This window comes from Syngnathus typhle, linkage group LG2, assembly GCF_033458585.1.
Source record: "Syngnathus typhle isolate RoL2023-S1 ecotype Sweden linkage group LG2, RoL_Styp_1.0, whole genome shotgun sequence".
Classification (NCBI taxonomy): Eukaryota; Metazoa; Chordata; class Actinopteri; order Syngnathiformes; family Syngnathidae; genus Syngnathus; species Syngnathus typhle.
In genome coordinates, this window is record NC_083739.1 from 7724160 (window position 1) to 7739099 (window position 14940).

At 42.0% G+C, this 14940-nt stretch overlaps 1 protein-coding gene across 1 annotated transcript; it reads left to right on the plus strand.

Annotated features, from left to right (window-relative positions):
* The first annotated feature begins 105 nt into the window (after window positions 1-105).
* LOC133168784 (collagen alpha-1(XXVIII) chain-like) lies at window positions 106-14940 on the plus strand. Its single transcript, XM_061300399.1, has 36 exons — window positions 106-313; window positions 392-506; window positions 873-1447; window positions 2576-2596; window positions 2688-2744; window positions 3442-3495; window positions 3585-3629; window positions 3746-3772; window positions 3979-4023; window positions 4250-4294; window positions 4928-4981; window positions 6263-6331; window positions 6665-6733; window positions 7106-7174; window positions 7823-7891; window positions 8261-8329; window positions 8427-8495; window positions 8639-8707; window positions 8775-8846; window positions 8912-8980; window positions 9062-9133; window positions 9263-9331; window positions 9423-9491; window positions 9631-9699; window positions 10011-10079; window positions 10193-10261; window positions 10696-10764; window positions 10840-10908; window positions 10990-11070; window positions 11150-11185; window positions 11273-11309; window positions 11533-12090; window positions 12750-12952; window positions 13038-13197; window positions 14185-14379; window positions 14460-14940. Exons 1-36 carry the CDS (start codon window positions 311-313, stop codon window positions 14465-14467), a joined length of 3498 nt encoding a protein of 1165 aa, XP_061156383.1. The 5' UTR covers window positions 106-310; the 3' UTR covers window positions 14468-14940.

The window sequence follows — 14940 nt, forward strand, 5'->3', positions numbered from 1 at the left end:
ACTCCCTGCCTTTTTTTTAAAAGTGGTCCCCTCCCAGAAATGGGCGTGAGTAAGCTCAGAAACAGGGCTGGTCTTTTATTCAGTTTTTAGAAATGCTCAAAGGTGAGAACCACAACACATGCTTGGTTTGGTCAGCTGCTGAACACCAGCATTCATCTCTGGAATACCGTCAGTCTGTGGAAATGGGATCTAACAAACTGCGAATGTAGAACATCTCCTCTAACCTATTGGCACATTTTTCCCTCCCAAATGTCTTTTCTTTCAAGGGAGCATTAAATTGTTGATCACCTTGGAGACATAAAGTATCCACATGGTGAGTTGTGCTTGTTAAAGCTTGTTTTAGGACTCTTCAGTATAATTATACTGTCAATGTCATCACTTCACTTTCAAGGACACCATGCCGCTGATGCCCTCAGTGCACTGGCTTCTGCTCCTCTGGGGGCTGCAGGGTGTTTGGGCACAGGACTACAGAAGATATGAAAGGAAGGAGACCACCAAGAGGAAATGTAAGTCTGTCTCAATGAACTCTCTTTTAATTTGCATCATGTCATTGTTATTTTGTCAAATCAAGTTAGTGCCTTTTACACTGCAGGAATGTGTAAAATGACAGATTAATGAAGAGTGAAGTTTGATCATTTTAATAAAAAAATGGACTTTAGCGCTTTCTAAGAACAAAAGATACATTCATTCATTTAAATATAAATTGATGCCAAGTGGCAAATTAGAAAGCAGTACAACCATGTGATTAAAATTTCAATTTTATACAACATTGAAAAACTTTTTGGGATCACTATAAATATAATATCATTCTTTATTATGATACACCGTTCCCAATGTTCTAAAGTAAAAATTGTATCTTTGTATCTTCTCAGCACGTCCGGATGACGCCTGCAGTCTAGAATTAGCCTTTCTGATTGACAGCTCAGAGAGTGCCAAAGACAATCATGCCCAGGAGAAGCAATTTGTAACAGAAGTGACGGAGCGACTGCAGGACCTCCGCATGCAGAGCGGCCGCAGCCTCATCACCCGCTCCGCCCTCTTGCAGTACAGTAGCCATGTCATCATTGAGCAGACGTTTAACCAGTGGCAGGGTCCTGACAGTTTCAAGGCCCGCATAGCTCCCATGACATACATCGGCCATGGCACCTACACCACCTACGCCATCACAAACCTCACGCGCATCTACCTGGAAGAATCAGCTCCCGGCAGCATCAAGGTGGCCATTCTGCTCTTTGACGGTATCTCCCACCCGAGGAACCCAGACATATCGTCAGCCGTGGCTAACGCCCAGAACCAAGGCGTTCGCTTCTTCACCATCGGAATTACGCCTGAAGCCAAGGAATCTGCCAATATTGCCCAACTGAGGCTAATTGCAAGCTCACCAGCCTCACGGTACCTTCATAACCTGCAGGACAGGGGCATTGTGGAAAAAGTTGTCAGAGAGATTGTGAGTAAAAATACACTGAAATGTATGCATGCAGGAGATCAAATGATAGAACTATAAAATCATCAATGTTATGACTTCAGTGTTTCTGAAAGCATCTAGCAGGGGTGTCAAACTCATTTTCATCACGGGCTGCATCATAGTAATTGTTTCCTTTGGAGGGCCATTATGACTGTCAGCATCTTCTATACAGTTTCGGCTACACAACAAACTGATGAATAGCTAGTTTTGGAATCAGAGAGGAGTAAAAACTTTTCAAATATCTTAAAAAGATGAATGGCAATACAATTGGAGAAAAGACCATTTTTAATTTTAGTGAGCTGACATGTGCTCAATCTCCACTCACTCAATCCCCATTTCGAACTGCAATGTGACTGTCCAGCTACACTTCGAAGTGTGTTGTAGAAAATTGTGTTGATTGAATGATCACTGATGTTGTAATCGTTCGTTTTGCTGACTCCGATGGATTCAGCCGACCTATAGAAGGTGGAGTCTGGCAAAGTCAGGATTAGCTTCCCCTGACTGTGAATAGAAGAAGCGGTTCTAACGGATGGATGATGAATGAATAGACAGACGGACGGATGGATGATGGATAGATGAACATACGGATGGATGACGGAACTGCCGACGGAAAAAGGAATACATTTTGTCAAATGCCTCCAGCAGCATGTATATCACTCCCTCACTGTTAAGTGCATTTCTATTAGATCAAGCGCATTTTTGGCCAGGTGGGATCGTCCATCCATCCATCCATTTTCAATCACGCTTGTCTCCAAGGGGGTTGCGGGCGTGCAATGCAACATCTGGTAGATGCCAACACATGTGCCCTATTAAATATCTGTGCGAAAAATAGGTGCAACCGAGCAAGAATGAACATGCACACTAGATCCTTCAGATAACTCAGGAAAATAGTTGACAGTACACTAAAGGTTCCAGGTGATATGTAGGCGGCATCCTCGTAGACCCATCACGCTTTCATTTTTGCACTCAGCATTGTTGAAAAGCTTTCTCTGTTGCCCGGTAACAAATGACAGTATTGAAAGATAGTCTTTGTACTTAGCTACTTTCCTTTCATGATTAATCATGATGTGTTAGCGCCAATGTTAAAGTCTTTTTTTTTTCCCTCTGCAGACAACACTGGCAGAGGAAGGGGTAAGTGCTAACACTCATGACTTGATTTATGCTCTTAAATGCCCCCCCCCCCCACCCCCACTAACCGCCTCTGTTCTCACTTTCCTCTAAGTGTCTGGAGAGCCAGTGTCCATGTGAAAAGGGCGAGCAGGGGTCCAGCGGAGCCGCTGTAAGTATTGGCTTTACACATTGCAATATAAAACATCAACCAGTCTCCCTTTTGCCTCTTTTCTTTATCAAGGCATCACAAAGACACACGCTGATGCCAACAAGCAATATAATTACAAGATTTGGGTGTAAAATAGTTTTGAGAGAATTCCTGCAGCAGTGATGAAATACATTTTTGATTGACCTTATTGAGAACATGCCGAAACAGATATTTACATGGGAAGATCAGTAAAATCTTGTATTGGCCATTCAAACAGATGTTTGCTTGATGTATTCCTCAAGGCGTTGTTATTCTGTTTAAAAGAAATACTCATGGCGGCGGGCCTGCTCTGAGGAAATCCGAACATGTATGCAAGGATGGAGACTCGATCTCATTACAAGACTTAATCAGCACAAAAACACAATGTTCACATTGACTTCTGACCTTCTTGGACTTCAAAGCTTCAAGTTGTTAAATCATCAATTACACTATTTCCGCTTTGTGTCCAAACAACAAGGTCAGAAATCAGTTTGGTAATAAAAATGTTATCATCTTGAAGCTCTCAATAAGCCCTTGCCAAATCATTTGTCAATAACCTCTCATACACACTCCCCAAATAATTTGAGGTTTGGAAATATTACAACTCTCCTCCTCCTGTTTTTTTATAAATTTCCAAATCAACATTTGTTTACTAGTCTGTTGCTGACTTTCTGTTCAGGGCAAGAGAGGTCGTCCTGGAGAGGATGGCATCCCAGGACTAAAGGGTCACAAGGTGCTGCCAATCCTGTAACTTTGTAGTATGCAGATGATATGATCAGCCCTGATTCTTGACGATACTAATTCCAAATCTCTCTTTTTAAGGGAGACGCTGGGATCGCCGGCTTGCCGGGTCGAGATGGAACTGAAGTGAGCCTCCACCCCCCCCCCCCCCCACCCCCATTAAATTCAAATCAAGGTTGCAATGGAAGAAAAATCGAAGAAAACAAAGTGTTGTTTTGAACAAGTCTTTTTGATTTTCACAGGGCAGACAAGGATACAAAGGAGAGCAGGTATTGTACAAACAACTATGATGACATCTTTTCATTTTCTTATCAATTCAACTGCAGGTGTCTTTAGTTACTTTCCCTTTCTTGGATTTCAACCAACATGCTCATTGATTGCATTAACTTCTGGCTCTATTGTCCAAATAAATGGCTTATTTTGTTCGAATGCAATTTTATTTCATGTCGACACTTTTTTTTCTATTTTGTTTCAGGGAGAGAGAGGAGAATGTGGTACGCCTGGAATTAAGGGCGACAGGGTATGTTTTTTCCTCAATACATCCACCATGTCATTGCTTACTATTTATATAGTATTAAATAAATGATGTTTTAGTATGTTTAAAATTACACACCTTTATACCTTTACACATACCTTTATTTCCCTTCCTGCCACTTATTCTTCATGTTTTCAATCCCCTTCTAATGCTAAATGAACAATTATTGATCGGTCGGTATTAATAATAGACACCTTCCTCTGTTCAACAGGGTCCTGAAGGGTCCATTGGGCCAAGAGGAAATCGTGGACTTCAGGTAAACTCAATGTTGGACAAAACAAAAGCAGATTTTTATTTTATTGATTTACTGATTCATCCATCCATTCATTCATTCATTCATTCATCCATCCATTCATTCATTCATTCACTCAATAAATCTGTTTCCAGTTGGTACTCAAGAAAGTGTCACGCCCGTGACAGAGCACGCTCGGCCGTCAACCTCCCTCAGCCACACCCCTTCGTTATCGTCATGTCTGTCACATGTTCCCCTTGTTACCTGATGTATTTAAACCCTGTCCGTGTGTTCTTCCTTGTTGGTGTCTACTGTTCTGTTCCGTCCCTGTGCGTGCCCAGTGTTCCTGTCGTCTGGTTTTCCCCTGGTCTGTCCGGAGGCTCACGGTCAGAATTTTAACCTTGTCCAAGTGGACTTCTGTCTGTCGGTCTGTCTGTTTGCTGGCCGTGAGTCTCTATCTCGTCTGTGTCTGCGGTTCCCCACCTACCTCCCTTCCAACTCCCTTCAATAAATCCTGGTTCAAGCTGCGTTTGGTCACCCTGGCTCAACACATTCCTGACAGAAAGTCATAATTTTAGTCAAGTCCAAGCAATAAACTAACAAAAAAACATGTTTTTGTTTTGTTAATTTTTGACCACCAATTCCTTTTACATCCAGGGTTTGCCTGGTCCTCCTGGAGATATCGGACCTGAAGGTGTCACTGGTAAAAAAGTAAGTCATTTAATGATTTCCAGGCAAAGAACTAGGAATATGCAATACTGGAAACAGGCTGAAGATCAAAATGTGAGCACAGGGGTTGTTTACTCCTGAACCTCAACTCAACAACCAAAGTTTTCACGCGTCAGATAATTTTATTGGAGCTTGGTGGGTACTGTGAGTGGTAGAGAGCTACAAGAATCCAAGTCACCATCTGAGACTTCCATTGGTTGTATTTACCCATAAAAAATCACCTCGCGTCAAACTTAAAATTTCCCTTCTCAACTCCAAAAGGTCATAGGTGACCTTCAGTTGTATGCACAATGTTGTCACTGAGTCCGTTTTTGTGAACTCATTAGCTTAGACAAGCTTGAGTTTTTGACACTTTACCTAAAGGATTTCCCCAAACTTGTGGATAAGACTGATGCGATAAAAGTGAATTAGCTCATAAAGACTGCTAAAATGTCAAACTGGCATCAGAAAGTTTGGGATAAGCATCAACCCCGCCCGATTTTCCCCTTGCATGGCTGCAAATGTGTGCGAACTCTCCCAACGTTTTTCACAACATTGCCTTGGTAAAAAATTTTATCAAGTCAAGTCAAGTTTATTTGTATAGCCCTAAATCACAAGCAGTCTCAAAGGGCTTCACATAGACAGAAATTGACAATTATTCTCAAAGCATCCCCTGATCTTAAGCTCCCAAGTTATGCATATTCATCGTCATTATTACTAACAGGACAAAAACCAAAGTGTTGCAAATGGTTGCTATGCTACTTAATGAAAGTAAAGATGGAAGGAATTTTCCATGTAGCTCTCCAAAAACAAAACCCTCTGATTGATCATGTGATTACTATATTTTCCATAGCCATTAAACTCCTTTGAAGAATCACCTCAGTTTTTACATCTGCTATTTGTCCAGTGTCTACAGTCTGAGCCCCCAGCTGTGTTTTGAAGCTGCCAATTGTGCTACAAGCCGCTACTCCCAAGCCCTCCACTTTTCCTTAAATTATTTTTGAAAGAAGTTGATTGTCTGCCTGTCGTCCCATATCACCTGAGCAGCAGACTAATGTCAAGGTTTTCACCTTGTTCCAACTTGTCTGGAAGGACTGGGGAAAGAAAAAATGGTTGCAGTCAGAATTCATTTGCAAACATCATGTACCCTCTTGCTGAGAGACATGAAAATATGCTAAATATATGGTGCGTAAATAATGTCAATGTAGCATTCCAATCGTTTTTTTTTTTTGGTGTTCTTTCACAAATCCAATACACTTTCTTTTATTGGCTCGCTTTTCACAGGGGGAGCGGGGACTTCCCGGTCCACCTGGAATCCAAGGGGAAACAGGAATCGGTTTCCCAGGACAAAAGGTTCAACTTCCTATCGATAATATTTTAGATGTATCCCTCGTCTAACATACCTGATTCAAACGATCAGCTCATCAGCAAGCCTTATACAAGCATGATAACCATCGGGATCATTTCATTTATATTACCTATATCTACAATATAATATATCTATTTATATCACCATGCATTGTATTTCAAGACCAGCAGGGGGCAATCAATGCCAATTTAGACATGCATTTCTGAATTTTGAAAGTGTCCATAACTATCCTACGCAAACCCTGAAAAAACGTGTGGTACAAGGTTCATTAAAAATGAAATGTCTACTCTTTATTTGTTTGTATTCTCTCTCAACAGGGTAATGTTGGGCTCCAGGGGCAACCGGGACCAATAGGTCCAGTAGGAATCGGTGAACCTGGACCACCGGTGAGTGATCCAAACCACGCCGGACAATGATTGCAAATGCTGATGCCTCACAATTTTTGCCAGTCTTGGCAAAACTTGAAATCTCTAAAGTATTTTTTATTTTTTTTTAATGCCAGGCATGTTTTCGTGCGTGATTAAAGCCTCAAAATCAGTGTTGTTTACCTAAACAGAGAATCACTACACTAACAAAGTTTGTGCATTAACATCGTGCAGGTCTAAAAACTCTTTCAAGCAAATATGACTTCTATTTTGTTAACCTGCTAGGAGATAATCATCAATTTTTTTCTAAAATTTTCCTCTAAGTAGTAAGTGGTAGAGAAGAAAACTTTACCTCCTATATTTGTTTATATTGATTTTTCTTTTTGTGGTCAGGGGCCTCAAGGGCCACAGGGGACCCAAGGAGAAAGGGGACCTTTAGGAGAAGGTCTCCCTGGCCCAAAGGTATGCAATGATCTTGATTGTATCAACTTTTTTCCCTCGTTAATCCAACCAGAATCCAGCTCATGCATTCATTTCATCCACTATCTTGAGCCAAGACCCAGATTCCAAGGTGCTATGGTTGATGAGAAATAAGTAGTTCAATAAGTGTTAATTAATTATACAAAGACCTTCTGCTGATTTACGTAAAAAAAAAAAAAAAACATTCAGTCAATAAATGATCAGGGGCTGTGATCACTGGAGGGTGTGAGCGAGCCTGAACCACTTTTATTCCTACTTAAAAAAAATAAAGTTGCAGAAAGTCAAACTGTTTATAATCTCAGGCTTAGAAATTCAACCGAGATGTTCAGAACATCTTGACAGTTGTAAATTTTGTTGGGATTTATCCTTCACTGCAGACTCGCAGATGGTGTTTTCACTCTTAAGTGATCGTTACATGACGGAACAAGCTGCTCATTCACCGCATTACCTTTCTTCCCACACATTAGTGCCTCGGGTGGCAGGAAAATATAAGGGGGTCATCACAGCCGATGAAATCGACTTTAATATTACCTCCTTTACGAAGAGGAGACTTAGACTGTTATTTTTTTTACTCACATGTTCTTTGCATATATTCACTGTATCTAGTAACTTCTTTATCACTGCTCATAGGGAGAACGAGGCTTGGAGGGGCCACGGGGGCCCAGAGGACTATCGGGTGTAGGATTTAAAGGAGACAAGGTACATTAAAGAAGACAAGAAGCCATAAATAAGAAGTCTGGTTGTGTAGGTTTCCCAAAGGCATGAAGATAAAGTTGTAAAGACATTCAAGAGTTGGCATCCACCACTGAATGCATTTTCTAGGGGGGTTACATAATGTGGAACTATAGGACAGGACAGGGCAGGTGATGAATGGAACGTTCACTGTTTCAAACTGACGGGTGTGGGAATGTTGGATTCCTTAAGCATCTTCAACACTTTAAATTGACAGATTGCGTGTGTGTGCACGCGTGTGTGTGTGTTTTCATACGTATGTTTATATCGTCAGGCCCTAGACTCTTGGCGACCAGCAACCAACATGTCGGTGTAATCACTAACGTGTTCTTATAGGGGGAGTTTGGCCCTCCTGGTCCTGCAGGCCTCATCGGTCTACCAGGTCAGGGTATCCAGGGTGAAAAGGTAAGTACACAATAAGTCCTGTTTGAACGACGACACACTGACACATTTGCGAGTCTCAGATAATGTTAATAAATGATTGATGATTCATAAATGACAGGGAATTGAAGGTCCGAGAGGGCCACCGGGGCTACGAGGTCCTCAGGGGGAAGGTCTACCGGGACCCAAGGTTTGTACAACCAATCAGGAAATCATTTTTATTTCCAATCCTGTTGAAAAAGTATTTATCAATATTTTCATTGGATTCTGTAATCTGATTTATTTGCAGCTATAACTCAATTTGTACTTTATATGCTTTGCTGTCTGAATCAGGGAGACCAGGGGTTGCCGGGTGAGGTTGGTGCCCCAGGAGAGAGAGGAATTGGAGAACATGGAGATAAGGTGTGTATGATGGTCAAATTGCAGCTTTGAATACATTTCTAATGAGTAAAATGACATTTGTCCTCAGGGTGAGCAAGGATCACCAGGAACATCTGGTTTTCCGGGTTTGCCAGGGGAGGACGGAGCTCCAGGGCAAAAGGTAGCTTTTAGCACGTGATTGCTTTTGTGTCTAAGAAATCATGCACATGTGCTCTGTGACTTTAGGGCGAGCCAGGAGCTTCAGGCCTTAGGGGTGCAGAAGGGCCACCTGGGACTGGAACACAAGGTGAAAAGGTAAAAACATTTTCTTGCTTTGTTGTTGGACCTTGTTGTGCTACACATGACTAATGACTGTATTTTCCATTTCACCATTAGGGTGACCAAGGTCAAAGGGGAATAAGAGGCTTGACCGGGCCACCTGGCATTAGTGGTCCAATAGGCCCCAAGGTAAGGATTTCTTTAGCCGTCATCGGAATGCCCTTCCAGATGGACATCCTGAATGCTAATCACAGGAAAAGTGTTCATAATTGAAAAAGCGGATTGACACGCAACACACTGTCTTTGTTCATTTATTAGGGTGAACCAGGGTCACAAGGCAGATTGGGTTTACCCGGTCCACCAGGGCGTTTTGTAACGGGACCCAAGGTAAGTTCCATTTCAAAATGCAGAATGCTTGTTTAACTATTAAGACAGGCGAAGATGTTTCTGATGTCAAGTAAATCTCCCACTACTCTAGGGTGATGTTGGACCAAGCGGCCCTCCTGGTCTGATTGGGGAGACCGGCTATGGGCTTCCCGGTCCAAAGGTGTACCCCTACTTGCTTGCACTGTGAACTATGTCCTTTCTGAATGCCAAAAATCGCAGGACCATAAATCCTGTTGTGCTTTCTGTTTTCCCACCATCCATCTACCATACCTTTTTTGTACTTTATCCACGTGACATAGGGTGACCATGGAGATCCAGGCCCAGCAGGTCCATTTGGCCCAAAAGGCGAAGCCTATCCCGGTCCCATGGTGATTTACACACAAACCTCTCTGCGTGACCATAAACTTGTTCACTTCAACCATTCGTCTTTTTCCTAAATACTTAAAACTGCTGGATTAAAAACAACCCAATTTAGACTAAACCGAGCTTCAGCTAATCATGCCTAACATTTGGACTTTGAACTATGAAGCAAACCTAACTGATCAAGATCAAAGCTAAGTTACAAACGTCACTGGAGTTCAAATGCAGCAGTAACAGCAGGCGTTACAGGATGTGAGTTCAGTATTTATGTAGTATATATGTACTGCGTATATATACCTACATATTATATATTATTTAGGGCCCCCCTGGTCTACCTGGGCTTCCAGGAGAAATCGGACTTGACGGAATAGGCTTTCCCGGTCCAAAGGTGAGTGCTTCTATTTCATAAAATATAAAAGAAAAATACAACGAGAAAGTAAATCGATGCTTTATAAAAATCACAGGCTCTTTCTGCCAATCTGCTAAACTTTGCTGCTTTAGGGGGATATTGGTTTCCGAGGGCTGCCTGGTTTAACGGGACCTCCAGGTGAAGGACTACCAGGACCTCAGGTACGTTTCTGTCTTGAAACAACCATTTGGAAAGAATATGCACAGCCTGTTCTCAGTGTATTTAACCCCCATTAGCGAAAGGTTCAATTTACATATGTATTTAGGTTAATTAGTCAGGTTATTGAGGTTACCCATGTGATGCTTGGCTTAGGGAGCCTGACAAACACATACAGTTCATCCTTGAAATACCTCATCCAGAATTCTTCCTGGCTGTGGGCTTGCATTTTTGCAGATTGTATCAGCAACAGTACAATGTTATATAGAGTCGATAAATGGATTGATGAATATCCAAACAATATGTAGAAAAATGCATAATTGTACAATGAAGACATTGGTGTCTTTAGTGATTGAAAGATAATCAGTCAAAGTGAATAATGTACAGTACCAAATAAAAAGAATCAACATGTCATTACTCTGTATATTTTGTGCTGCAGGGTCATCCTGGGCGACCGGGGCCCCTGGGGCCAGGGGGACCACCAGGAATAGGAGTCCAAGGACCAAAGGTAGATTATTATGGCTTGTTAATGTCATATTCATTCAAGTTCCTGTAAAATAATAATAAAATCTCAATTTCCTAGGGTGAACAGGGGGTCCAGGGTGTGACAGGACCAAGGGGGCCCACTGGCGAAGGCTTTGCTGGGGCTAAGGTGCTTGCAATTTGGGACTTTTAGAAATTGATGTGTGTGAACGTGTTCCGTTGCTGAGGTTGTGGACTATGTGGCATGCAGGGTGATCGTGGTTCTATAGGGGAGAGGGGCCTGAAGGGCTTCAAAGGAGATATGGGTGACCCAGGGAATACGGGGCAACCTGTGAGTGTCATTTACTTGCAAATAGCTCATTATAAATGGGCCCGTCGATGTGTCAGTAATTATGTTTTCCCCCTGTAAGGGTCGGAATGGTATCAAAGGTGAAGCAGGACTCACAGTGAGTATCCTTTTTTCATCTTGTTTTTCTTTTCATGCGAATGCTAATCTCATTTCGGGTGCTGACTGAATTATGTATTCATTACAGAGGGAGGACGTCATTAGATTGATCAAAGAAATTTGTGGTAAAGTGTCTAAGTTGTTATTCTTTGATTTATGTAACTTTTGAACGCATGCCCAATTGTGTTTTAGTACTTTTTGCACGACTATCTGTTCTTTAACAAGAACTAAACCGCAAAATTCACAACAGAGGTTTGATCCATGCAAATTTACTCTTCTGCTATGTCAGTATGGATTTCCAAGGTTTACTGTAGTTAAACCTCCCAATAATCTCCTTTCTCATTCCAGGATGTGGAATCAAGTGTAAAGAGAGGCCTATGGAGTTGGTGTTTGTCATCGACAGCTCAGAGAGTGTGGGGCCAGAGAACTTTGAGATCATTAAAGATTTTGTCAACGCACTGGTTGACCGAGTTACGGTGGGCCGTAACTCCACCAGGATCGGCCTAGTGCTCTACAGCCTTGAGGTCAAGCTGGTGTTCAACTTGGCCCGCTACGTAACCAAACAGGATATCAAACAGGCCATTAGGAACATTCAATACATGGGAGAGGGCACTTACACTGGTACGGCCATCCGCAAAGCTACCCAGGAAGCCTTCTTTAGTTCCCGACTGGGAGTCAGCAAAGTTTCCATTGTTATCACTGATGGACAAGCAGACAAACGAGAGCCTGTGAAGCTCGATATTGCCGTACGAGAAGCTCACGCTGCCAATATCGAAATGTTTGCCCTCGGTATTGTCAACACCTCGGACCCAACACAAGCGGAGTTTATTCGGGAGCTCAATTTGATTGCATCTGACCCTGACACTGAGCATATGTTCCTTATTGATGACTTCAACACCTTGCCAGGTAAAAATGTAGCTTATGTAGCTTTTGTGGGTGTTCTCAGCTTTTTGGCAACATTTTTGTTGCATTCAATCTTAAGCAGTGGCTTGGTAGGAATGTTAGATTCTGATTTACGATAACCGGGCACATACGTATTCAATGCTGACCAGAGGTTCTCATTACCCATCCTCTTAATTTTAGGTCCCTGAAGCAGTTTTTCCATTTTTCTCATCCCTTAATCCTTCAACACACACACTCCCGATTGTTCTTAACTAATTGACAAATTGTCTCTAAGAGTGAAAATACAATCCAAACATTCACTTTATGAGACTTGGGGCTCAGCAAAGAGCCATTCCTTGGCACTGCTCTGAGTCAGCATGGTAACAAAAGCCAATAGTAAACTATGTCAGTGAGGGCCAGAGAAGTTTGAAACTATATTCTGATGGTGGTATTTTTAAAGTATGTTATTAGCGGCATCTGGATCTACAAAACGTTTCCTTTCCTTTGTGTTAGCATTACAAAGTGCCAGTGTATCATCTTAAATCTGAAATAATTGGATGGTTGCGGCCTGTCACAGTATCGTGCACGGTTGTAAATCCGTGTGATTGATTCGTCTTTGGAATGTGTGGCTGTTCAATCTGGGAGACAAAGCTCATAGAGTTTTTGTTGTGGCTCTGTTGCAGCTCTGGAATCCAAGTTGGTCAGCCAGTTCTGTGAGGACGAGAATGGAGACCTGATATATAACAAACTAACTAATGGAAACAATGGCCATAGCAACAGCAGGAATGGTAACAACGGCAAAAATGCTAAAGACATCAATGGGTTCCCGTTGTACGACTGGGCGTACAACAATCGGTATGGCCATAAAGGATCCAGCAAAGGACAAGTATGGACAACCATTGCAATGTAAATGTACATGGACAATTGCAGAAAAGACAAACTGCTGTGACTTTTTGTCATTTTGTGATTAGCAAGTGCACGCAGAGACGACTGAGCGCGGGGACACGTTTAACCGTGGCAACACAGCATTCCAACCTATTCCTTCTCCCGGAAAAGACTCCTCTTCTGTGAATGTATCATCAGGCGCATCTGTGAAATATGTCCCTATACCAAGACCAGTTCCTCCCAAAGGTAGACTCTACTAGTAAAGGTTCTGAGCAATACGTATCTCCATTTTTTTAAAAGTGAAAACAATATGCAATTTTAGTATTGACACTTGAACTTTGCACAATTTGTCTTCGTGAGCCACGTAAAATGATTTGGCGAGCCATATCTCGCCCCCGGGCCTTGAGTTTGACACCTATGCTGTCATGTAATCAGTTACTACTGTCATACACAAGAACTATGCAATATAATATAAATAATGATGAGTTGCTGTGGAACAACTTGTCAGTCCTGACTGCCATTCATTAAATAAAAGACCATCGGGAGGATTCAATGAAGTATAACAGAAACTGGGCTGTTAGCCTTAAAATATTCTTCTGGTTAAAAAAAAAGAATATAAAGATACAAACCGATACTTCTGGTACAACGTATCAATATGCTTGACCTTGATTTTCAGCGTTCAAATATGTGAAGCTGTCAATTGTCATGCAGTTGGCCATGCATGAACGTCTGTAGTCTAACTGTCCATTCATTCAGGCAGTAAGTAGTTTAAGGTCGTAGGGCCTGATTAAATTGCACCCTCTGCTGGTTGCTGCATAATGGTAAAATCGTATTGGACATTCGAATTTGATAATAAAACGACTTGTAATTTTGTTGTTGATACACACCTTTATCAACTTAATTCCATAAAAGGTTTTATGGTGCTGTTGTTGACTTAAATTCTCGAACAAACCTCTTGTCACCAAACAGCTGTCAGCCAATAGAAAAATACAAGTTGACGCCAATTGATTTGGGGCGTTTTGAGTTTTTCCTTGCCATCCTGGGGGGTTAAGATCAGGGCATTTCGTTAACATTTGTCAGCGGTGGTCATTGAAAGCCCTTTGAGATGTTTCCGGATTAAGGGCTTTATAAATACATTTGACTTGACCTCAGTTCAGATCTCTCTCAGGTGCACTTTGCTGGACAGGTCAATAACAGATAACTTTTTCCTGACTTCTCCAATCATGTTTTTAGAGACTGCACCCTCAGACCCTCGCTGTGCCTTGGCCCTGGATCCAGGCTCGTGCCGCGACTACATCATTCGCTGGTACTATGACAAGCAGGCCAACGCATGTGCTCAGTTTTGGTTCGGAGGCTGCAGCGGTAACAAGAACCGTTTTGACACAGAAGAGGAATGCAAGAGGACTTGCGTGCTAACCACACCTATTGGTACAGTCGAATAACAAAAGTAGTCCAGAAATTTTTGTGGGGGTCTATTGATTTTGCTTTTTGCTTATGTTTTCTTTTAGGAGGCTGAGTCACACTGGATAAATTTGGATTTTTCTTCAGATTCTACCATTCATTGCTCATACTCAGGAACAAGGGCCATGTATATTTCTTCTCCCCATGGGACCAGTTTTTTCATACAGTCTTTGCGTGAAGCTGCAAACGACAGTATTTGATGAAAACTTGAGCAAGCAATGCACTGTGGGGAAAAAAACCCTCATCGCTGTAATTTTAGCAAAATAGAAATTCATCATCTTGCTTATTAACTAGTTTCTGCATACAAATGCCTTAAACGGGGTGACCTAATGTTGACATTGTCCACTATCTTTGTAAAGGCAGGTTTTATTTTTACATCATTACAAACACACGCACATGCACACGCACGTTCACTCAGTCACAAACGTGCATTCACTGCCTCCTACTGGGCAATTTCCAACTGGGCATTGGGGCAACTTGTGTATGGTGGGGGAGAAATGTAATAAAACCTAGTTTAAGAAATTTTAA